At 58.7% G+C, this 24,475-nt stretch overlaps 1 protein-coding gene across 1 annotated transcript in view; it reads left to right on the forward strand.

The window, feature by feature from the left end:
- The window catches only part of ARHGEF17 (Rho guanine nucleotide exchange factor 17), a 38,863-nt gene extending 14,683 nt beyond the window's left edge, over window positions 1-24,180 (forward strand). The window contains exons 2-21 of the mRNA XM_054188888.1: window positions 10,807-10,884; window positions 13,306-13,488; window positions 13,893-14,009; window positions 14,323-14,415; window positions 15,195-15,371; window positions 15,631-15,681; window positions 16,625-16,734; window positions 16,861-16,946; window positions 17,078-17,196; window positions 17,663-17,876; window positions 17,989-18,062; window positions 18,199-18,392; window positions 18,480-18,730; window positions 19,361-19,607; window positions 19,690-19,776; window positions 19,881-19,948; window positions 20,327-20,475; window positions 20,576-20,750; window positions 21,939-22,181; window positions 23,747-24,180. Coding sequence (XP_054044863.1) covers window positions 10,807-10,884; window positions 13,306-13,488; window positions 13,893-14,009; window positions 14,323-14,415; window positions 15,195-15,371; window positions 15,631-15,681; window positions 16,625-16,734; window positions 16,861-16,946; window positions 17,078-17,196; window positions 17,663-17,876; window positions 17,989-18,062; window positions 18,199-18,392; window positions 18,480-18,730; window positions 19,361-19,607; window positions 19,690-19,776; window positions 19,881-19,948; window positions 20,327-20,475; window positions 20,576-20,750; window positions 21,939-22,181; window positions 23,747-23,937 — 2,907 coding nt within the window. The 3' untranslated portion in view covers window positions 23,938-24,180. The remainder of the gene's footprint in view (window positions 1-10,806; window positions 10,885-13,305; window positions 13,489-13,892; window positions 14,010-14,322; window positions 14,416-15,194; window positions 15,372-15,630; window positions 15,682-16,624; window positions 16,735-16,860; window positions 16,947-17,077; window positions 17,197-17,662; window positions 17,877-17,988; window positions 18,063-18,198; window positions 18,393-18,479; window positions 18,731-19,360; window positions 19,608-19,689; window positions 19,777-19,880; window positions 19,949-20,326; window positions 20,476-20,575; window positions 20,751-21,938; window positions 22,182-23,746) is intronic.
- Window positions 24,181-24,475: the final 295 nt, after the last annotated feature.

The raw sequence follows: 24,475 nt of genomic DNA on the forward strand, positions 1-24,475 counted from the left end.
GCTCTAGGGCTCGGCAAAGGCTGGCTGCAAACGGGGGGCCGGCAAGCCCCCCGCCGTGCCCTGGACCGCAGCGACACGAGTTTTGCAAGGGCTCTGCAAATGCGCCGGGGGATGGATGGCAGTGGGAGGGGGGGCAAATTGGGGTGAGCGTCACGGATCGGGTGGGAGAGGAGCATGGGGAGGGGGCCACCCATGGGATGCTCTCAGCAGCAGGGGGAGGATGCCCTGAGGATGTGCCAACATGACCCTGTGCCTCATATTCTGGGGAGGTGGGGGGGCGGGGAGAGCCCCTCACACCCCAATGCCAGTGATGCAAACCCTGATTTCAAGTGAAAATCCCTTGGGAAAATCCCCGTGACACATTTAGAGGATGAATTTTTGTTGCTTCGGGAAATGAGCCTCCCCCCCGTCTCCCTGCTCCCCATCCCACTGGCACCGCTCCCGGTGCCGCCACTCACCGGGACGGCACCGGGATGCCCAGCATCCTTCCACCCTGCCCTGAAAAAGTTACTCCAACTCCTTGGTTTTTTTTATTCCTGGCTTTTTCTCACAATTAAAAAGCAGAATTACAGCCAGGCCCTGTCCTCTCGGGATGAATCACCGCAGCCGAGAAGTCAAAGAAGGGAAAACAGCCGAATTCTCGGTGCATCCTTTTGAGGCTGAAGCCACCCTCCTCCTCCTCCTCCTCCTCTTCCTCCCTGTCCCGGAGGCGGTTGTGCTGCCGGGTTTCTTCATGGGAGCATCCCTGAACAAATCAAAGCTCCTCTGCGAGCTGGGAGCCTGGGAAAAACCACGACCGAGGGAAAAGCAAACATCTCCAGCCCCAGGGCTGCGAATAAACACGGGAGTATTATTAGTAACCGATGCGGAGCTGAATCAGAGCCGCTGATTTATGCTCTTATTTCCTTTCAAGAAGTTACGCTTCGGAAAGCGTCTCGGACTTTTCTTACCCGTGGGAGAAGAGCGAGCGGCTGGGCGGGGAGGGGATGCAGCCCCGGACGTGATGCTGTACGGCGTCAGCCTGGCTCAGGCACGGCCCCTCTTCTGCGGCACAGGTCCTGGTGTTCCCCTGGGAGGTGGAGGGTGATTTCCCCAGGACACAGGGCCTTGGTGGTCCCCAGGGATGGGGGGTGGGGGTTGGGGGAGCTGGTACCCAGGAATGGGATGACTGGTGTTCAGGGATGAGGAGACTGGTACCAGGGATGGCGGCGATTGGTATCCAGGGATGGGGGGACATACCCTGGGAAGGAGGTGACTGGTACTTGGGAATGGTACCCAGGGATGGCAGTGACTGGTACCCAGCAACGAGGTGACATGCTCCAGGAAGGAGCTGGCTGGTACCCAAGGATGAAGGTGGCTGGTAGCCAGGGATGGGTGACTGGTACCCATGGGTAGCAGTGTCTGATACAAGGGATGGAGATGACTGGTACCCAGGGATGGCAATGACTGGTGCCTAAGGACGGTGGTGACTGGTGCCCAGGCATGGTGGTGGCTGGTATCAGCAGTGGCGATGACTGGTATTCGGGGATGGCGATGACGATTGAATAGGGATGGAAGCATCTGGTGCCCAGGGATGGTGGTGGCTGGTATCAGTGGTAGCAATGACTGGTATTCGGGGATGGGCTGACTGGTACCCAGGGATGGAGGTGGCTGCTACCAGGGGTGGAGGTGACTGGTATTTGGGGATGGCGGTGACTGTTGCCTAGGGATGGAGGCATCTGGTGCCCAGGGATGGAGGTGGCTGGTACAAGGGGTGGAGGTGGCTGGTGCCTAGGGATGGAGGTAGCTGGTGCCTAGGGATGGAGGTGGCTGGCGCCCAGGTATGGCAGTGGCTGGTATCAGCGGTAGCGATGACTGGTGCCTAGTGATGGGTTGACTGGTGTCCAGGGATGGTGGTGGCTGGTATCAGGGATGGGCTGACTGGTACCCAGGGATGGAGATGGCTAGTACCAGGGGTGGAGACGACTGGTATTCGGGGATGGCAGTGGGTAGTTACCCAGGAATGGAGGTGACTGGCACCCAGGAATAGAGGTGACGGATAACCAGGGATGGAGGTGGATGGTATCAGGGATGGAGGTGATTGGTACCCAGGGGTGGGGTGACATGCCCCAGAAAAGAGGTGACTGGTACTCAGGCATGGTGCTGACTGGTACCCGGGGATGGTGCTGACCGGTACCCAGGGATGGGGTGACTGGTACCAGGGATGGGGTGACTGGTACCAGGGATGGGGTGACTGATACCCAGGGATAGAGTGACATGCGCAGGGATGCGGTGACTGGTACTCAGGGATGGGAGTCACTGATGCCCAGGGAGGGAGGTGATTGGTACCCAAGGATGCCAGGGCTGGTACCCAGGGATAGCAGGGGCTGGTACCCAGCAAAGCAAGGTTTTCCCCTGTCTGGTGGCTGCCGTCTCTCCGCCCATGTGGCACAGAGCTGTGTGGCTGAGCATCGTTTATCCCAAGGTGAAAGCTGGATGGGTTGGCCTTGAAAACCCTACAAAACCCCGTCAAACCTCCTGCTTAAAAACATCCCGAGAGGACATAATGTGATTTTTTCCAAGCGATTTTCCTGCCAGAAACCAAGCGATTGAGGAAATACGGAACGGGATGAAATAGCATCATCCTATTTTGGATGATGATGCCAGTCAGAGGCTTTTCCGTCTGCGCAAGCAAGTTTTATGTACCGGGATGATGCCGTTTGCTGCGGAAGTGTTTGTTCATCACGTTGGGATGGATGGAAGCAGGTCCAGGTTTTTTTTCCAAGCCTTATTTTTCTGGGATTTTGGTAGAAATAAAGCCAAGGGTGCATTCAATTGTTAAGGCTGGGTGCCCCCCGTGCACTGTAGGCTCCCTGGGACAGGGGACTGTCCCCCTCCATGGGCTGGTGGCTTCTACTATGTCCAAGCTCCCTCTAGTGGGATCTGCCCTGGGAAGAAGCATCCAGAGAAAGAAAAGGTGCAGAAATCCCAATTCCTCCCAGTTTCTTCCAAACTGGGAATGGTGGTCTCAAGGAGGTGCCAAGATTCAGGCTGCTCCTAGCACAACCCTACTACAAGACAGTAGAGAATCCCCCACCCCCACCCCACCTCCAGCAGTGCGGACAAGCCGTAACGAGGGAAAAACAACTTGTATTTATTTATTCTTAAAATTTTGGCACATTTTGCAGGGGTGGGAGTAATTACGCTAGCAGGGCTGGCTCCTCCTTCGGCAGCTGCGGGAAGGATGAGCTGGGAAGGCCCCGAGCAGCAAATCCTGCTCCCAAAACGATCCAAAACACTCCAGATTTTTCCTAAAACCCGATTTTTTTGGCGGTGAAGTGAGGTTTCAGGGTCAAAATCCCCTTAACAGTTCACCCAGGGTATGGCTGAGCCCTGGCACAACTCATTACTCTGCCGACCTTGGAGAAACACTGCGTGTTCTGGCTCCGGGCAGGGAATTTTGGGGTGAATGGCATCTCCAGGGATACGGAGATTCCCCCCTCCCATGGGATGTGATTGTAGCATCCCAGCCGGGTGGTGACAGTATGTGTGACACCCACTTGCGCGTCCCGGCCTTCAGCAGCCTGGTTCCCGCCAGCAGCGGAATTTGAGGGGGGAGGAAAGGGGAAAGTCTTCGAAGTGGTTGCAAGCAGCATCATTACATGCACTGATGTGTGCACAGTCTCAGCCTGGGCTCAAGGGCCAGAGGTTGGGATTCCTCATGGATATACATCCCCGCTCTCCCTTTCCCCTAAAACCCCGTTTTTTCTTTAAAAAATGAAGTTTTTAGGACTTTCCACCATCGACGCCTATTTGTTTGCCGAGGGTGGAGGCCGGACAAGATTTTCCAGGTCGTTTTTTAAATACTTTAAGATGTTTTAAAACCCTGGGGGGATGCTCGGGCGCCTCCTGCATCGCTGCGCCTGGGCGGAGAAAAGCAAAATGATGGATTTGCACCTGGATTTTTTATTAAAAAATAAAACGGAGCAGCCTAGGAGAGATCCCCTAGGAGAGGAGTTGAGGGGTTCTATTTCCTATGCCAGAGGGAAAAACTGAGGGGAAATCTCCTCTCTGAGCCCCCGCCGTCCTGCATTTGGGGTGCTGCCAAATTGCCCCCCAAATCCCCAGTGCTGGATCCGCTCCAGCTTTGGGTTTTTGGGAGCATCCACGCCATGCTGGCACGAGCCTTTGGGATGGGGGGGATGAACCCCTTGGCTCCATCCCATGGGACTGGGGATGTTTTCCTGGGGCAGGGGCGATAGGGTTTTCTGGGGGGAAGAAACACCCAGGTCGCCAAAAAGAAAAAAAAAAAAAAAAAGATTGTCCGAAAGGAAATCTAAAGGTGTTTACAAAGAGCCGCGCTGCTAAAAATAACCAGCTCATATTTTAGACGGGCCCTAAAAATAGGCAGCGCTGTTGGAGTGGCCAAACACTCCCAGGAATTTCCTGTGGGCTGCGGGCCGCGCGCAGGGGGGTCCGGGCTCGGCGGCCGGCGGGGACGACCGGCATCGGACCGGCTTTTTCTTTCCTGGGTGACAGCGAGATAACCTCCTCCGTTGGGCCCCTCCGTGCACAGCGGGATCCAGCCTGGCTCCTTCCCTGGTCTGGGCAGCGATGGGTTTAACCCTTCTCCATCCGTCCTTCCTCCCTGGTAACATCCGAAGGGGTTGGGCGGGTTTGAGAGTGGTTTTTAAACCCGTCAGCAAGAAAGCTCAACCTTAATAGTAGACACTGGAGAATCTCCTCGCACGGTTAAATGAAGGGATTGACTCACGGGAGGTGTTTGGGGAGTGGGGGGTGTGGGAAGGACCCTCTGCAGATGGAAGGATGGAGGGAATCCCCCTGCTCGCCCTGGGGACAAGCGATGCCGTGGGGAGGGCGTTGCTGCAGGCGGAGCGGCCGGGTCACCGTCGCGGCGTCACGGCGTCGCGGCGTCACGGCGTCGCAGGGCAGCTGGGGCTGGGGCTGCAATTTAAATGAGGCAGGGATTGCAAGAGGTTTGGGATCGCGACCCCCGGATGGATCGGGGATTGCGATGCAGGTGGAGCCCAGGGTTGCAGCCCTGGTGGCTGGGGGTTGCAACGGGAATGGGTTTGGGATCGTAACCCGGATGGATCGGGGATTGGAACCCGAATGAGGTCAGGATTGGAACCCAGATGGATTGGGGATTGCAACCCAAATGAACCCGGGATTGCCATGCAGATGGAGCCAGGATTGCAACCCTGATGGGGCTGGCATTGCAACAGGAATGGGTTTGGGATTGCAACCCAGATGGATCAGGGATTGCAACCCAAATGAACCCGGGATTGCAATGCAGATGGAGCCAGGATTGCAATGCGGATGGATCAGGGATCGCAACCCAAATGAGCCCAGGATTGCAATGCAGATGGACCCCGGGTTGCAGCTCAGGTGGGTCTGGGATTGCAATGCAGCTGGATCTGGGATTGCAATGCAGCTGGGCCCAGGGTTGCAGCCATTGTGGATCCAGTGTCACAACAGGAATGGGTTTGGGATTGCAACCCAGATGGATCCGGGATTGCAACCCAAACGAGCCCAGGATCGCAACCCAGACGAACCCAGGACTGCAAACCAAGTGGGTCTGGGATTGCAACCCAAGGGACCCCAGGATTTCAATGCAGACAGACCCAGGATGGCAACCCTGGTGGGGCTGGAATTGCAACAGGAATGGGTTTGCGATCGCAACGCAGATGGATCAGGGATCGCAATCCAAGTGAGCCTGGGATTGCAATGCAGGTGGATCCAGGATTGCAACCCAGACGGCTGCAATCCCAGATGGGTCGGGGATTGCAATGCAGCTGGGCCCAGGGTTGCAGCCTTTATGGATCTGGGGTCGCAACAGGAATGGGTTTGGGATCACAACCCAGGTGGATCAGGGATTGGAACCCGAATGAGCCCAGGATTTCAATGCAGGCAGACCCAGGACTGCAACCCAGATGGATCTGGGATTGCAACTGAGATGAGTTTGGAATCTCAGCCCAAATGGGTCTTGGATTGGAACCCCGAACGGCCCGGGATTGTCACCCAGATGGGTCTGGGATTGCATTTCAGCTGGGACCAAGGTTGCAGCCCGTGTGGGTCTGGGATTGCAACCCGGATGGGGCTGGGATTACAACAGAAATGGGGCTGGGATTAGATCCCAGAAGAACCCAGGACTGCAGGCCAGATGGGACCAGGATTGTAACCCAGATGGATCAGGGATTGGAACCCAAACGGGCCCAGAATTGCAACCCAGCCAGGTCCGGGATTGCAACAGGAATGGGTCTGGGACAACCGTGGCGCCGCAGAAGGAGTGGCAGGAGCCGCTGGCCTTGCAAAGAGCCTCATTACCCCTAATGCAATTAGCCGTGCCGGGTGCAGCGCAGGCACCCACCGTGCTCACGCCGGGTGCTGTGGGTCCGTCCTCCCTGATCCTGGTGAGGGGGTGTATTTAAGGCTGCTGCACGTCCTCTCTCATTATACGCACTGAGTTGGCTGTTCTCTGTCATACACCCCAGGGAGGGTGCCGGGGGGGGGGACGGGATGGGTGCACCCATCCCGTCCCCCCCCCGGCACCCTCCCTGGGGTGTGATGCTCATCATCCTCATTACCAAGAGGAAATTTACTGGCTGCAATGGGAGGACGCAGCCCGGCAGCACGCCGTTGCTGTGGAAACGGGGTGAGCGGCTAATTAGATTTAATTAACGAAGCAGGAGGGGAGTGTTACAAACGGATCCGGGCAGGGTGCATCACCCGGCAAGCAGGGATGTGGGTGCTGAGGTGATGATGGGGTGGAGGGGGCGGGGGAGGGAGGGGGGGGTGTTAGGGTTGCTCCGTGCCTCAGTTTCCCTGTCGGCAAGGTTGTGGTACCCAAGGACCACCCCCCCCCGCTATTGATGGGGACAGAGACCCCAAGGATGCTCAGCACCCCAACCCTGCATCATCTGTGTGCGCGCACACACAGCCCCCCCCCCCCCAAAAAAAAAATCACATGCCCCAAGAAAGCATCACACCCCCCTCCCCACCCCTTACAGCATCCTCCTCAGGTAAAGCCTCTCCGGCAGCATCCCTCTGGCAGGATCCGGCCCTGCCTGCATCCGCGCGTGTCTGTGTGGGCACGGCTCTGCCTCCATCTCCGATTGCTCCCGTCTGCCCGTGCCTCGGTAGCACCCGGGGCCGGGGACCCGCGTGCCGCCACGGACGCAGGCGCACGCCCGCTGCACGCAGCCTGCAGCCGCTCTGCGGGAGGGCTTTTCTTTTTTTTTTATATATATATATATATATATATATATATACACACACACACACTCACACACACACAGAATCCTGTCGATATAAATAGCTCCTCTATTTTATATCCTTCCTCGCTGCATCCCAGCGCAGCATTCCGGCTATTTTAAAGGGGAGACCTGGGGGTATATATATATATATCTATATATATAATTTTTTTTATTCCTTGGGCCGCGTGGGACGGACCGACCCCGGGACCCGCATGCTGCAGATGGTGAGGACTCTGGCGCAGTTCACCATCGCGCTGGAGGACATGCGAGACATCGGGGACGGCATCGACGCGGCCTTCGCCGCCTCCGGGCTCGGCGGGGCGGCCGAGGAGCTACCGGAGAAGGGTTGCGGCAGTCGCGGTGGGACCGAGGTGATGCGAAAAGGGATGGAGGGAGGAAGGGGGGGGGGTCCTGGAGACGGAGAGGGGGGAATGTCTGGTGGGATGGGGGGGGATATATGGGGGGGTAGGGACGTGGGGTGGTGGGGGGGGTGGGGTGCATGGATGCGTCATGTTTGGACACGTGTGCACCCAGCAGAACCCGGCACCTGCGGGGTCTGGACCGCGATTGCCGTGGCAACGGCGCCTCCATCCTCATCCTCAGCCTGCCGCCGCCCCCGGGGTTCTCCAGATTTCGGGGAGGGGGAAAAGCTCCCACCCGGAGAGGATGATGGGGGGAGCCATCCCTACCACCCCCCCCCAACCCCCCCCCTCCAATGCTGTTTTACACCGCGGAGGCATGGGCTGGTGGGGAAATGCCCCAATCCCCGTTGCGGTGGGGGCTGATCCCGGGGATGCTGAGCATCTCGGGGAAGGCAGGATGCGGCCGGGGTGCGGCGCAGGGGGGTCCCCAGGAAGAGCAGATGAAGACTGAAGCAACATCAGCCCCACAGGGGAGAGGCTTTGCTGGGGTAAGGGGTGCTGTGGGGCGCATCCTCCCCATGCCTGGGTACCGCTTCGCCCTGCTGGGATGGTGTGTTACCCCCAGCTCCTGCTCATCCCAGCGGGAATTTCCCCCTGCCGGGATAATACCGCTCTGCTGTAATGGTGGAAAAATATCCCCTTGCCAACGGCTGGGCCTCATCCTGCGTCTCCCCACCGCTGCAAAACCCCAGCGGCTGGTGCGGCATGCGGTGCTGAGCCTGTTCAGCTCACCGATCTGGCCCTTGGCTTCGGGAACTGGGATGGCTCCGGAAAATGCCGGGAGCATCATATTGAGATGGGGAACTACAGGCTGTGCGAGGGTTGGGGAAACTGAGGCAGGGCTGGAGGATCAGGTTCTCTGCACCCCTAAAGCCCATCCTCCAGTGAGTGCCCTTCAGCCCATAATTACAACAAATTAATCCAGCAGTGAGAGTATTAATAAACTTCAGGCTGTAACGAAGAGGGGAGATCTCAGCCGGCGTCCCCGAGGACCCCAGCATCAACGTCTTTTGGGTGGGGGGTTGACCCGTCACCATAATATTTGGCTCTGGACGGTTTCCTACTTGCTTGGCTGGAAAGACTGTTATCAGCTCGGTGGGTGAGTGGGGAAACTGAGGCACGGCTCTGTTCTCAAGCACTGAGCAGGATCTGGCCAGGATCCCTCCTCATAGCTCCTTGGGAACCACCAGAGAGATGGTGGCCTCCATCTGTGGCGAGGATGGTTGGGTTAAAGCTTCCTCCTGTAGTTGCAGACTGGCTTCATGGCACCCGTGTCCTCGCTGGGAGCAGTGGGTGGACACACAGCTCTGCGTGGCTGGGGGACATGGGCTCATCCCATGAGGAGATGGGGGACATGGGGGTTTGGTAGCTCTGGCAGCCCCCGTAGTGGCAACAGATCAGAGGAACCTGGTCCCAATGTGCTGTGGTGGCCTCGTGGGGACCTCTGTACACCCAGGGCTGTTGGGGTGTCCAAGCACGCAGGGCCTTTGGAAGGTCCTTGTCCACGGGGACTTTGGAACATCTGTGTACCTACAGCACTTGGGGTGTCCCTGCACCCATGGCCTTTGGGGTGTCTGCATTAATGAGACACTTTGAGTGTCTCCATGTCCACTGGAGCATCTTCACATCTAGGGCCTTTGGGGCATCTCTGCACCCATGGCCTTGGGGATGTACAAACCTCCATGGCCTTTGGGGTGTGTGAGCATCCAGGGCCTTTGGGGTGTCTCACACCCACAGCTTGGGGTGTCTCTGCATCCAGGGCCTTTGGAGGGTCTCCATGAACAGGACCATTGCAGTGTCTCCATACCCAGCACCTTGGAGCATCTCCTTTCCCAGGGCTCACAGGGGGTCTCTGCACCCCAGGCTTTTGGGGTGTCTCACACCTGGGGCCTTTGGAGCATCTCTGCACCTAAAACTTTTGGGGTGCCTCACACCAGGGTCTCTGGAGAGCCTACACATGCAAAACTTTTGGGATATCTGTGCACGCAGGGGACTTGAAGCTTCTCTGCACCCAATACTTTTGGGGTGTCTCACACCCAGAGCCTCTGGAGTGTAACCACACACAAAACTTTTGGGGCCTCTGGAGCATCTCTGTACCCAAAACTTTCCGGGTATCTCTGCACCCAGGGCCTTTGGAGCACCTCCACATGCAAAACTTATGGGGTGTCTGCACCCAGGGCCCTCAGAACATCTCTGCACGCAAAACTTTTGGGGTGTCGCACACCCTGAGCTCTGGAGCATCTCGCACCCAAAACTTTTGGGATGTCTCTGCAACCCAGGTCTTTGGAGCATCTCTGCAACCCAAAACTTTTGGGGTGTCTCTGCAGCCAGGGCCATCAGAGCATCTCTGCACCCAAAACTTTTGGGGTGTCTCCTGCACCCAGGGCCGTTGGATCATCTCACCCCCAAAACCTCTGGTGTGTCTCTGCAGCCAGGGCCATCGGAGCATCTCTGCACCCAAGGTCTTTGAAGCAACGCTGCACCCAAAACTTTCGGGGTGTCTCTACACCCAGGGTCTTTGGAGCATCTCTGCACCCAAAACTTTTGGTGTGTCTCACGCCCTGGGCTCTGGAGCATCTCACCCCCAGGCTGAGCTTCAGGGGCATTCCCCCAGATGCTGTGTACAAGGGGAGTCTCTGAGCCCCACAACTGGGAAGACCCTGACCCATCTGCTTCCCGAGGGCTGGCGGACCATCCCGCACCACCATCTCCCCGTGCCCCCCACCACCCCATTGATCCCCCTCCTGCAAGGCCACAGCCCAGCGCTGGGGTGCCCGGGGTGCTGGGCAGGAGGCAAATTCCTACGGGACCGCTCCGAGCGGAGCCGCCGGAGAGACGGAGGGCTCCGGGACCGACCCATGTAGGGCTGTGAGAGCCAGGGCGGGCTCCTGACGCGGCCGTGGAGGAAACCAGGCGTCTCTGTGCGCTTGGTGTCATGTACTTCCTAATCCTCCCAGATTCCTCCATCGGGGTGGAGAGGGAGCGGAGGGGAGCTGGACGCCAGCCGGGCTCCGCCGGTGTTCAGCCTCCCTGCCGAGCCCCCGCGCCGGCATTGACACCCCGCCACGTAGCTCCCCTCCATCGTGTCACCCCAAAATTCATCTCGTCTTTCTTTCCACCCCGGGCAGGACATGAGGAAACACGTCATCATGACGCTGCTGGACACGGAGCAGTCCTACGTGGAGTCCTTGCGCACCTTGATGCAGGTAACGCGGCACGGGCGGGAACGTGGCACCCCAAACCGTGTCACGGCGTGACCGTCCCTTGCTTGTCACCGTCCCCGGGACCCCACGTCGGACCCCCAGCCGTGGGTGCTCTGCCAGCACTGATACGGCGTGGGGATGGATTGGGGACGGGTGGCAGTGGGGGTGTTGGGGACAGCAGGACCGGAGGTGGGAGCAGCATGACAATAGTATGAAGAACGGGGGGTGGGGGTCACCTCTGTCCTCCAGATCAAGCCTGTAATGTTCCTGGCGGTTTGTCACCTGGTGGGTGTCATGTCCCCACGCCCCTTCCCGTGCTTGCCCCTCCAAACGCTCTTCCTCATGTTGCACCCCACGTCCTGGGCCGTTGCTGGTGGCCATCCCATGATAGGGGACCCCTTACAGGTCCCCCCATTTTCTGCTCAGCGTCATCACCTGCGGCCATGGGCCAAGGGTTTTTCTCGGTCTTTTTTTTTACTCGTTCCAACCCCCTTGGAGCAGCCTGGCCGGAGGGTCCACCCCACATTTCAGATGTTAATGAAGGTGTTTCAGAAGGTTAATGGTGGTCAACGCCCTAAAGACTAGGTCACGCTGGCGTAGGTGTGGGTTGTCCAACCACATCACTGCAGGTGGAAACACCTAAAATTCAGAGCTCTGCTCTGCTGGATACAAAGCAGTGCCTGTAGGACATCTGCTGGGCATGTCCACCAGGGCGTGGGGTGCTCATCATCCCAACACCCGGCTTTCCCCATAAATCCCCTGTGAGGATGCCCCCATGGTGGACCCAGATGTGCTCTGCCAGATGTTGCTGCAGGAGGGAAGGACATTTCAAGGCTGTTGCTAGTGCAGATGTTGGCTTGGCGGGGTGAGAGGACCCTGGCTCTGGGACTTATTTTGGGGAAAGCTGTACAGGGTTTGGGGCCGGGTGGTATCCATGCTGGTCTTGGCACGGACAGAGGTTGTCCCATGGTCTGTGTACTCCTCTGAGGTGGGACAGGAGGCTGGTTGGAGAGAGGACAGCCCTGCTGGGGCTCACCGGTTCCCCACTGGAGGGACTGGTTGGACATGGGTGGGAGCCACAGGGCTTATGCCTGAGCTCTTTTTGCCCATGGCACACATCCTGGCACGGTGCAACCAGGGGAACCTGGATTTCTGGGGGGGGTGGTGGTCACAGGGCTCCAAATGCCCCCAGCTCCCTGTATTAGCTGGGACAAGGTGCTTGGACCCGTGATGTGGCCTGGTGGCATGTAGCACGGTGGCTACCAGGGACAAGGACTGCCCTGGAGTATCATCTTCCAGCCAAGCCAGATGGTGCATGAGCAAGCCCTGCCTGTGCTCCTCGTGTGCCAAGGCAGGGGCTGTCTCCGTGTTCTTCTTCCCCATCTGGTCCTCGCTCCCCCAGTTTCATAGTGAGTGGGATGCACAGCCCAGCCCAGCTCCTGTTGGTGGTGTTGGCCACAGTAAGGCAGGTGAGGCAAGTCATGAGGCTCAGGAAGGATTTGGCCCTTCTAAATTGGGTTTTCACAAGATACCCACCACCAGCTTGAGGAACCTTATCCTTGGGGGATGACTCCTCCCTCACCAGCTTGGATGGAGATGTCCAAAGCACCTCGAGGTGGGCCCTGTCCTCAATGCTTAGCTCCGTGGTCCTCCCAACATCCTGAAGGACGCCAGCACACCATACTGGTTGGGCTGAGGAGGAGGCAATGCCTGAGAAGACCTTCCTCATCCTGCATCCCTTGCAAATCCAGCTGTCCTGTTCCCGGGGACACTGCTCCCCTCTGCAGCTCTGCCCCACGGAGGGAGGAAAGGGGTTTTGTAGCAGAGCTGCCCACCCAGCCTTGCAGAGGACCTGCCTTTGTCCCACTTTTCGTACTGACCCTGAGCATCACTTGTTGGCCATTACCCAAGAGATGCTGATGGCAAGGTGGTCCAGGCCTTGACCCAGTGTCTCCATCCTGCTCACTCCAGCCCATCCTGGTCCCAAACACCCTAAATCCGATTGGGAACCCACCAGCTTTTGGATCCCAGGGTCGTGCTGCTGTGATTTCCTGGATGGGTCAGGCTTTGTAGGAGATGGAGGTGACCAAGGCTCATAACAGCGAAGGTTTGGGGCCTCTCAAGGCCGTGGCTGGGGGACAGAGGACATCGTGCTTTGGGGGTTCCGTGTGCAGACCCGCCCCATTCCCCACTCTGCCATGGGGATGCACTGGGTGGGATGGGTGAGATGGGCTGGGGTGCAAACCCTGCTAGGACCCAGCACTGTGTGGTCCCTCTGATGGGCCCCACAACCCAACGTTCACTGGGGAAACCTCCTGCTGCAGGATTCCAACGATCTCCATATTTACAGGGGTTGGAAAATTCATAATGGGGGGGGTGGGAAACGAAATCTATGGGGATCCTGATGCCTTTGCTTCCCCGCAGGGTTACATGAAGCCACTGAAGCAGCCAGAGAACTCGCTGTTGTGTGACCCATCGCTGGTGGACGAGATCTTCGACCAAATCCCCGAACTGCTGGAGCACCACGAGCAGTTCCTGGAGCAGATCCATGACTGCGTGCAGAATTGGCACGAGAAGCAGAAAGTGGGCGACCTCCTCGTGCAGTCAGTAGGTCCTCGGGGGGGTGGATTTTCCCTGGGGAACCCAGGCGCGCCCGCTCTCGGGCATGGCCCCAGCAGGAGAAGTTTTGGAGCAGGAGGCAGGGAAGTGATTAAAGGACGGGCCAAACACGCCTGAGATGGAGAACAGGAGACGATCTCCAGGCCTGCCGTCTGCTTAGCGTAACGGCGGGGTGTTGCGGCGACCGGCTGGGTCTGCAGCTCCGCGTTTCTGCCTGGGGAGCAGAAATGTCAGGGCTGAAAAATCGAGGGGGGCGGGCGGCAGGCGAGCCCTCCCCGAGCCAACCCAGAGCCAGGATTAACCCTTGGGACAGCCTCTTCCAGCCTTGCCCAGGATGTCCATGCTGGACCTATCCCTGTTTCTGCCCCCCCCACACTCCTTTCCCTTCCCAGTTCTCCAAGGACGTGCTGGTGAACATCTACTCTGCCTACATCGACAACTTCCTTAATGCCAAGGATGCCGTCAGGATCGCCAAGGAAGCCCGGCCGGCATTCATGAAGTTCCTGGAGGTGGGTCCTCGTTCCTCTCCCCATAGATGTTGGCCAAGGTCCAGAACCATCTGCAAGGCTGCTGGTGAGGTGGGATGGGGGTTAATGGGCGTAAACTGGTAATCTATGGTCAGGCAGGGTTTTTTTTTTCTCCCCACCTTCTTCTTAGTTTTATTGCGAAGGTTGGGATGAACTGGAGTCGCTCTGGATGGTGTAAAAAGCAGTCTTCCTGACCCAAACGTGTGTTGCTCCGGTTCCTGGGCCGGTGGCACACCGGGTCCCTGCTGTGTCCCACCTAACGGGCCCATCCTTGTCCCCCACTGGTGTTTTGCAGCAAAGCATGCGGGAGAACAAGGAGAAGCAGGCTCTGTCCGACCTGATGATCAAGCCGGTGCAGAGGATCCCCCGATACGAGCTGCTGGTGAAGGTGGGTGTGGGCAACGGGTGCAGGCAGGTGGGCGTCTGTGCCATGCTGGGAGCGGGTGAGACCATGGCTCCTCCTCACCGCCACATAATGGGAGCTTTTAGAGGTCTCACGCCTCTCCTGGCCCCTCTTCCCATCCCTTGACACAAAGTTGGTGTCCGTGGGCACACAGCTCTGCCCTCCTAGGGATGGTCACCCTGAGGACTGTCACCCTGCTGTCCTCCCCAGCATGTCCCTATGGGTGTACAGTCCCCTTCCCCTCTACCGTTCTGCTGGGAGGTTGGATATTGCAGTGCCATTTTGGGACCAGTCGCACTGCCACCCCTCTGTGCCTCAGTTTCCCCATTCCAGGGTCAATCCCTGGTGTTCAGGCTGGTGGGGATGCGCTTTCAGAGAATCACAGAATGGTTTGGGTTGGAAGGGACCTCCAAAGATCATCTAGTCCAACCCCCCTGCCACGGGCAGGGACATCTTGCACTGGACCAGGTTGCTCAAAGCCCCATCCAACCTCACCTTGAACATGCCAGTGATGAATTTCGGGCGTCCACGCAAGGTGACGATGTGCTCTCAGGAGCTGGTGGCCTCTTTAGAGGTGGCAAAGACCAGGCTGGTGGTGGCCAAAGCTCAAGGCTTCATTTCTTTGCAAAATCTTTCCTGCATGGGGCTGCTTTCCATCCCCAGCAGCCAGACCAGCTTGGTAGGTCTTTTGCTTGGGGGTGTCATGGCATTGCCGATGCCTGGCCTTTGCCCAGGGTGACGTCTCGACTGTGTCCCCGTGGTAGGACCTGCTGAAGCACACGCCAGAGGACCACCCCGACCACCCTTTCCTCATCGACGCCCAGCGCAACATCAAGCAAGTGGCCGAGAGGATCAACAAGGGCATGAAGAGTGCAGAGGAGGTGGAGAGGAACGCCCGGATCGTGCAGGAGATCGAGTCCCACATCGAAGGGATGGAGGATGTACGTACAAGGGTCTTAACACGGGGGTCAGTCTTTTCTTCTCCCCAAAATGCAACTATTTCTGCTCTTTCTGGGTCACCCCAGTCTGGGCCACTTATTGTCTCCTCTGGGTCCTGTCTTCCCCATCATCACTTGGCCTTGGTGGGCTCCTGGGAGTTTGGGAAGGGGCTGGAGTGCCAGTCCTGAGCCGGGGGGGCAGGCTGCAGGGGCAGGGACAAAGCTCACAAGAGTTCCCATTCCTTTCTCCTTGTCCCCACAGCTCCAGGCCCCGCTCCGCAGGTTCCTGCGACAGGAGATGGTCGTGGAAGTGGTAAGAGCAGGGTGGTCCCTTGTCACCATTAGGGCCATGGGACCACGCAACGGATGAGGCAGTAGGAGGCTATGATTGCGGGTCATGGGATGCCTGTGTGCCCACGGGAGGGTACTGATGGATGGATGGATGGATGGATGGATGGATGGATGGATGGATGGATGGAAGCTGCATCAGGGGAAGTTCAGATTGGACATTATGTAAAGGTGAGGGTGGTTGGTCACTGAAACAGGCTCCCCGGGGAAGTGGTCATGGCACCAAGCCTGTCAGATGACGCTCTTAGTCATACGGTTTTGTGGTAGGTAGTCCTGCAAGGAGCAGGGACTTGGACTCAATGATCCTTATGGGTCCCTTCCAACTTGAGATATTCTATGATTCTATAAGGATGGACAGATGGATGGAAGAATGGATGGATGGATGGATGGATGGATGGATGGAAGCATGGATGGATGGATGGATGGAAGATGGATGAAAGGATGGATGAAGGGAGGGATGGAAGGTTGGAAAGATGGATGGATGGATGACAGATCAATGGGGACAGTATAAAATTCCCCAAGTGTGTGTGGGAAGATGAGATGTGTTTTGGAGCAGGCAGGAGGCAGGGAGAGCCCGCAGCAGCCCCAGGCCAGGGATGGATAGGGAGGCTGGAGGTGGAGACCGTGGGGGTCCCAGTGAGCCCATGTCTCGTGTTGCCATGGCCCTGGTGCTTCCCCGTGAGTGGCACCCTGTGGTTTTGCCTGCACGGCACCCAAGTCCCCTTTCACCATCAAGAGGACACGACCGGTCCCCATGCAGACAATGGCGTGTGGCCCGTCCCACCCCGCAGCCTCCGTGTGCCAAGGCAGTGTGTGGGGAAACTGAGGCAGGGACCATTCCCAGCACTGGCAGTGGAGGGTGGGGGGGGCTGCACATTAATCCCTTGGTGTCTCCCACCACTCCTCAGAAAGCGGTGGGTGGGAAGAAGGACCGCTCCTTCTTCCTCTTCACGGACCTGCTGGTGTGCACAACCTTGAAGCGCAAGTCGGGCTCCCTCCGCCGCAGCTCTATGAGCCTGTGAGTACCACCTGGAGGGCACCCACCATGATTAACCCACGGCATTAGGGCTGTCCCCACCGGCTGGGCTGGCTTTAGGGTGCTGGGGACATGGGTGCAGCTCAGCCATCCCCCCCAACCTGGCAGGTACACGGCAGCCAGCGTGATCGACACCGCTAGCAAGTACAAACTGCTCTGGAAACTGCCACTGGAGGATGTGGACATCGTCAAAGGTCTGTCACCACCTGCTGGAGTGTCCTATCCCAGCCCAAACCCCATCCCTCACCCCTGGGTGCTGGGCAGAAGGTTCCCTGCGTGACGACGGGGAGGAAGAGGTTAACGCCATACACGTGTTCCCACACAGGTGCCTCACAAGCCACCAACCGGGAGAGCATCCAGAAAAGCATCTGCCGCCTGGATGAAGACCTCAGCACATTGGGGCAAGTCAGCAAGCTGTCGGAGACCCTCAGTTTCCCCCACCAGGTATGGGAATGATGGCCCCAGTGCTGTCCCCTGGCTGGACACATTCCTCATGGGACCAACCAGGATGTCCTTAGCGGGAGGGAGAAACTGTGGAAGGGCTGGTGGCCATGAGTGTCCTCAATGGACCCAGATGTCACCAGTCCTAAAGCCACAAGGGGCGTTGTGGCAGCTTCTGAAGGATGCTTTGGGGCGCACAGGGTCAGCATCACATGATGGCCCTGGTGCTGTCTCCCAGACAGACACCTTCCCCAGGGAACCAACTGGGAATGTCCTTGGTGGGAAGGAGAGCCTGTGGAAGGGCTGGTGGCCATGAATCTCCTCTAAGGGCCCAGATGCCACCAGCCCCAGCACCACAATGGGGTTGGGGCAGCCTCTGAAGGATGCTTGGGGATGGACAGGGGCATCATCACGCATGTGGCTGGTGGTGGCCCATCCCTGAGAGCTGAAGCATTGTCCCCATCCCCAGAGCCTGGATGACGTGATCAAGGACCTGATGGCCGCCATCCACCGTGAGCTGGCAGAGAAGCAATCCCTGTCCTTCAGCATGGCCTTCCCCCCCAACAAGGTGGAGCTCAGCACCACCAAAGCTGATGGCACCGAGTCCTTCATCTTTGAGTTCCCCAACCCTGATGCCCGGCTTGGCTTTGAGCAAGCCTTCGAGGACGCCAAGAAGAAGCTGGGTAACTCTAGGGACCAGGGAGTTGGGCAAAGTGGTGGGCTTGGCATCATACCCCTGCTTTTGTAGACCCCTTTTCTCCATCACTTCTTCATCCTCCAATTTGATTTTCCCAGCTTCCAGCAAAAACTGCCTGGACCCAGAGTTCCTCAAGGCCATCCCCATCATGAAGACGCGGAGTGGGATGCAGGTACTTGGTGGCTGGGTTCAAGCATCCCAGGGGAGCGGCAGTTCCTCTCCATCCTGATGGACTTGCCACCAGATGTCGAGAGCTCCTGCATCATTCCCAAATGACCCAACTCATCCCATCTTTTGTTCCTTTGCAGTTTTCTTGTGCTTCTCCCAGCCACGGCAGCCCGGAAAGCTCCCACGAGGTTTGGGTTTGCAACAGCGATGGTTACGTGGGGCAGGTTTGTTTGCTCAGCATCCGTAAGGAGCCCACGGTGGAGGCGTGCATCGCCGTCTGCTCCGCCAGGATCCTCTGCATCGCCTCCGTGCCCGGTCTCAAGCGGGCGTATAGGTAGGACATTCCCACCGGCACCGCGGAGCCGGCGGGCATGGGGCGATGCTGGAGCTGCTTCTTTCCCCCCTCCCCTCGTCACGGCAGGGAGCGTGCCGAGCCGGTGGGCAGCCCCTCCTCGGAGCCAATGCCGGCGCAGCCAGAGGATGCGGGGCCGCAGCCGTGCCTGCACATCTCCATCTCGGGTTCATCGCTGGAGCTCTCAGAGCCGGTCGACGGTGGCAACAGGGAGCTGGTGCCCTTCGATAGCGATGACACGGATGATGAGTCTTCACCCAGCCCCTCGGGGACGCTGCAGAGCCAAGCCAGCCACTCCACCATCTCCTCCAGCTTCGGCAGTGAGTCCCTGCTCAGCAAAAAAACACTTATTTTCCCAAAATCATAGAATCATAGAAGGGTTTGGGTTGGAACGGACCTTTAAAGGACACCTAGTCCAACCTCCCCTGCAGTGAGCAGGGACATCTTCCACTAGACCAGGTTGCTCAGAGCCCCATCCAACCTGGCCTGGAATGTTTCCAGGGATGGGGCATCTCCCACCTCTCTGGACAACCTGGGCCAGTGTCTCACCACCCGTAGCATAAAAAATGTCTTCTTAGATCTAGTCTGAATCTCCCCTCTTTTAGTTTATAACCATTACTCCTTGTCCCATCGCAACAGGCCCTACTAAACTGATGGGCAGCTCCATTGTTTCGGCCACTCCACCTTGCGTTCCTCAAGGAATTCCTCAGCTGGAGGCTTTTGAGCCTACGAAATACCGGGAAAAGGGATGTTGGGGGGCATCAGTCCAGCCCAGTAGTGCTGGGACAGGGTTGGTGGCTTTGGGTAAAACCTGGTGGGTTTGAGGCCACCAAAGCATCCCTACGTCCGCCCTCAGGCTTGACATCACAAGGGGACCCATGGTGCCTTCCCCATCACTTTGTTGGGTGTCAGGTAGTCCTGTTCTGATCCAGATCCTGTCTCCTCTGCAGATGAAGAGATCCCGAGCTGCAAGGAGGCAACAGCGGAGACAACGAGCTCGGAGGAAGAGCAAGAACCTGGCTTCATGCCCATCACTGGCACCTACGGCCAAAACCGGCACGGCGAGAGCCCCACAGACGGGCGAGCCCTGCGCCGTTCCAGCCGCGGCTCCTTCACCCGGGGCAGCCTTGAGGACCTCCTCAGCCTTGACCCTGAAGCCCATCAGAGCTCCATGTGGTTGGGCACCGAGGATGGCTGGTATGTCCCCAGGATGGGGGGACACACACGTGGGGTGGATCCTCGTGCCAGGTGAGCCTCAAGCTTTGCCCTTCTCCTGCAGCATCCATGTGTACCAGTCCTCGGACAACATCCGTAACAGGAAGAACAGCATGAAGATGCAACACGCTGCCGCAGTCATGTGCATCTTGTAAGCAGGGAAGATTTTTGGCTCCGGGATGTGCGCAGTGAGGTGGTTTGGGCTGGCTCAGTGGGGCTCTGCGACCGGTTGTCCAAGGGTTATTCTCCCCGCAGGTACCTGGATAACCAGGTTTTCGTGTCGTTGGCCAACGGGGAACTTGTTGCGTACCAACGGGAGGCAGGTGAGGCCAGATCAGGGGCCATCAAAGGGCGCTGGGGGAGTTAAATGCAGCCCCAAAGTGGCAGCTGTTGGGTGGGTGCTTGGGCTGCCCCCCTGGGGAGGGATGCTTGGGGTGCCAGCGTCTTCCCTGCCTCCATGGGAAGGGAAGGGACATCCCGCAAGCGATGCTGAAGACCCCAAAATCAGAGCCAGGAGGAGATGTGCATCCTCCTCCTCATCCCTGCCCACTGCTGGCATCCTCTGGGGACATTGGCTCATGTCCCCTCTAAGGGGGGACCTGGAGATGGGCATCTCCAGCCACCACATCCCATCGGCCGGGTCAAGATGGTTTTTTGGGGGGATGCTTTAACTATCCACCTCATTCCCACCACCCTCACAGGCCGCTTCTGGGACCCCCAAAACTCCAAGTCCCTGTCCCTGGGCTCACCGGGGAGCCCCATCACCAAGATGGTGGCAGTGGCAGGGAAGCTCTGGTGCGGCTGCCAAAACCGGGTCATCGTCCTCAACACCACCACGTTGGCGCAAGAGGTACGGCGGGCGATGGCAGGAGGTCGGGGGGGACGGGGGGACGGTGTTGGGCATCGGTGGCATCATCAGTGGCATCGCTGTGGCTCTCTGTCACCCGCAGCACACGCTCCAGGTGGGACAGGACGGTGGGCGCAGCGTCACCTGCATGGTGAGCGCGGGGACTGGCGTGTGGGTCGCGCTGCAGAGCAGTGCCCAGGTCCGACTTTACCACGCCACCAGCTACGAGCAGTTGGCCGAAGCGGATATCACCCCCCCGGTACACAAGATGCTCGCCGGTAAGTCCCACCGGTGGCAGGTCTCCGGTGGGTGCCCATCGCCGTCTCCCATGCCCATCTCCCATGCCCTTGAAAATGCCATGTCCCGCAGCATCCAGCACTGGAAAACTGAATATCTCCTACATCCCCACCAGACTCAGGGAAGGAGACCCAGTTTGTGGCGCTCATGGGGTTCATCCTCGGTGTTACGCAGCTGCATAATCCCGCTGGGAAATAGCATAGACGGATAATCCCCTGCGGAAACAGGGCATCCCTTGGGCATCAGCATAATCCAACAGGGAAACAGGGAATCCCCTGGATGGCTTCATAATCCCACGCAGGGATAGGGCAGACCCTGGGCGTCTGCATAATCCCACATGGAAACAGGGCGAACCCCGGGCGTCTGCATAATCCCACATGGAAACAGGGCGAACCCCGGGCATCTGCATAATCCCACGTGGAAATAGGGCAGCTCCTGGGTGGTGGCATAATCCCATACAGGAACGGTGCAGCTCCTGGGCATCTGCATAATCCCACGTGGAAATAGGACATCCCCTGGGTGGCTGCATAATCCCATGCAGGAAACGGGCAGCAGCCCATAGGCATCTGCGTAATCCCACATGGAAATAGTGCAGTCCTTGGGCACGTGCGTAAATCCACGTCGAAATAGGACGACCCTTGGAGCAGCTGCATAATCCCATGGGGTAATAGGACAGCCCCTGGGTGGTTTCATAATCCCACACAGAAATAGGACATCCCCCTGGGTGGCTGCATAATTCCAGGCGGAAATCAAGCAGAGCCTGGGCAGCTGCATAATCCCATGTGGAAATAGGGCAGCCCCATGACAGCTGCATCATCTCACCGGGGAATAGGGCATCCCCCGGATTGCTGCATAATCCCATGTGGAAATAGGGAAATGCCTGAGCATCCGCATAATCCCACAGGGTAATAGGGAATCTCCTGGGTGGCTTCATAATCCCGTGTGGGAATAGAGCAGCCCCTGGGTAACTGCATAATCCCAACGGGAAATCAGGCAGCCCCATCTGGCAGCACCCAAGGGTGCTTTTTACCAGCCAGGGGAGTTGCGGGGTCCCTTCCCTGCATCCCACGTCCGCCAGATACCCCTGGGAACGGAGACGGGTGGCATCGGCGGGGTGGACAGCCCCATGCCAGGCAAGCAGGGCCGCTGACGGCCGGGATGCTCGACAGGTTCGGATGCCATTATCCGGCAGCACAAGGCAGCCTGCCTGCGGATCACGGCTCTCCTGGTGTGCAAGGACCTGCTGTGGATCGGGACCAGCGCCGGCGTGGTGCTGACCCTCGCCGTCTCGGCCAAGGCGGCCCCGGCCTTGGTGGGGCTCTCCCAGGGTCACACCGGCCACGTCCGCTTCCTCACCGCCATCGAGCTCCCCGACGGCTTCGACCTCCTCTTCCCATTGCCAAGGGAGTCGGGTAGGTGGGATGATAGCGGGGGGGAAAAGTCCCAATCCTGACCCGCTCCATGGGGGGCTGGATGTTTTTTATGCGGCTGGGAATGCTGTCCTGCTGCCGGATAACCGGGAATAGCTTTGAAATGTGGTCGTCAGTATCCCCGCTCCATCCTTCCCTTGTTAAAATCCAGGGAGAAAAACTTGGGAGGGGGGAGGGGGGAGAGGAAATTGGATGCTAAATCATCCCGTCCCCCCCAGGGGTGGGGGGATCACTCGGGGGACCCCAAAGTTCCCCAGGAGACCCTAATTCCCATGGGGAAAAACCATCGGAAAGCTACGTGCTGAGTCTCCCCCAGCCCAGCTCTGAGGTTGGGGTGGGATGGGGAGAAGGCGGCGATGTTGGGGGGAAGGTGGTAATTTGGGTGGGAGGGGCTAATTTGGGGTGGGAGGAGATTTTGGGGGCCAAGATGTGGCATCTGGGAAAGCAGTGGTGACATTTGGAAGATGCCGGTGGGAGGATACTGGGATGATGCTGGTGGGATGATGCTGGTGGGATGATGTTGGGGTGATGCTGGGAGGGTGCAGGTGTGAGGGTGATGCTGGAATCATGCTGGGAGGAGGATGCTGGGGGGATGCTGGTGGAATGCTGCTGGTGGGATGATGTTGGGATGATGCTGGGAGGATGCTGGTTGGAAGGATGATGCTGGGTGGATGATGCTGGGAGGGTGTTGGGAGGATGCTGATGGAAGGATGATGCAGAGATGGTGCTGGTGGGATGCTGGGAGGATGATGCTGGTGGGAGGATGCTGGTGGGAGGATGTTGAGAGGATGCTGGTGGAAGGATGATGGTGGGAGGATGGTAGGAGGATGCTGGTGGGATGATGTTGGGGTGATGCTGGGAGGATGCTGGTGGAAGGATGATCCTGGGATGATGTTGGGGTGATGCTGGGAGGATGCTGGTGGGAGGATGATGCTGGGAGGGTGTTGGGAGGATGCTGGTGAGAGGATGATGGTGGGATGGTGCTGGTGGGAGGAATGCTGGGATAGTGCTGGTGGGATGTTGGTAGGATGAGGCTGGTGGGAAGATGCTGGTGAGATGATGCTGGTGGGAGGATGTTGGGATGATGTTGGGATGGTGCTGGGAGGATGCTGGTGGAAGGATGTTGCTGGGAGGGCGCTGGAAGGATGCTGATGGGAGGATGATGCTGGGATGGTGCTGGTGGGATCCTGGTGGGATGGTGCTCATGGAAGGATGCTGGGAGGATGCTGGTGGAAGGATGATCCTGGGAGGATGTTGGGAGGATGCTGGTGGAAGGATGATCCTGGGATGGTGCTGGTGGGAGGATGCTGGGATGGTGCTGGTAGGAGGATGGTGGGAAGATACTGGAGTGATGCTGGGGTGATGCTGATGGGATGCTGCTGGGATGATTCTGCTGGGATGATGCTGGTTGGATGATGCCGGTTGGATGATGCCGCTGGAACGATGCTGGCATGATGCTGCTGGAACGATGCTGGGATGATGCTGACGGGGAACAGGGGAGCCATGGGGGGCCATCTTACAGCACATTGGGGTTCTGCTCTTGGCAGGGGCCGAGAAGCCGAGCGAAGCAGAGAAACGAGACCCCTCGCGGCCCCGTGCCCCCGCCCTCACCCTCTCCAAACCCAAGATGCTGGTGATCAGTGGGGGGGACGGCTACGAGGATTTCCGCCTGACCAGCAGCAGCGAGACGGTGGGCCGGGACGACAGCACCAACCACCTCCTCCTCTGGAGAGCCTGAACGGCCGCGGCCCCCCCCAGGGCCATCCCGGCGAGGAAGGGGGGTGCTGGCCCCCCTTTATGCAGACGGGGGGGGTCCCGACCCCTGTCCCCACCACCCCCAGCCCCAGCGCCTCTCATCTCCAACCCGGCTGCTCTCTGTGTGCTCGGGGTTGGGGGGGATGAGCCCCAGTCCCCCCACCATCCCCCCAGCCATTGCACCAGACTGGGAGGGGGGGGGACACAATGACACCGCTTTTGGGGTGTGGAGAAGATTGGGTGGGAGGGTGGGGTGCATTCGCTTGGGAAGGCGCTAACGAAGGAGGAAGGCGTTAACGAGCATCCCTGGGGACCGGCCGGAGGATGCCGTACAGGAACCTGCCTTGCTCTCCGGTTTTGTGTGTGCCTGCTTCGGGGCGGGGGGGGGTCACGGCGCTGTCACCCCCCCATCCCGTCTCCCGGGACCCCCGGCCACGCCGTGGGACCACCCCAGGGACAATACGCCCGTGGTGTCCCCCCCCGCCCCGGGCCTCCCGCTAACCTGCTCGCTCCATCGCCAG

Source organism: Rissa tridactyla, chromosome 1 (assembly GCF_028500815.1).
Source record: "Rissa tridactyla isolate bRisTri1 chromosome 1, bRisTri1.patW.cur.20221130, whole genome shotgun sequence".
In the NCBI taxonomy this organism is placed as follows: Eukaryota; Metazoa; Chordata; class Aves; order Charadriiformes; family Laridae; genus Rissa; species Rissa tridactyla.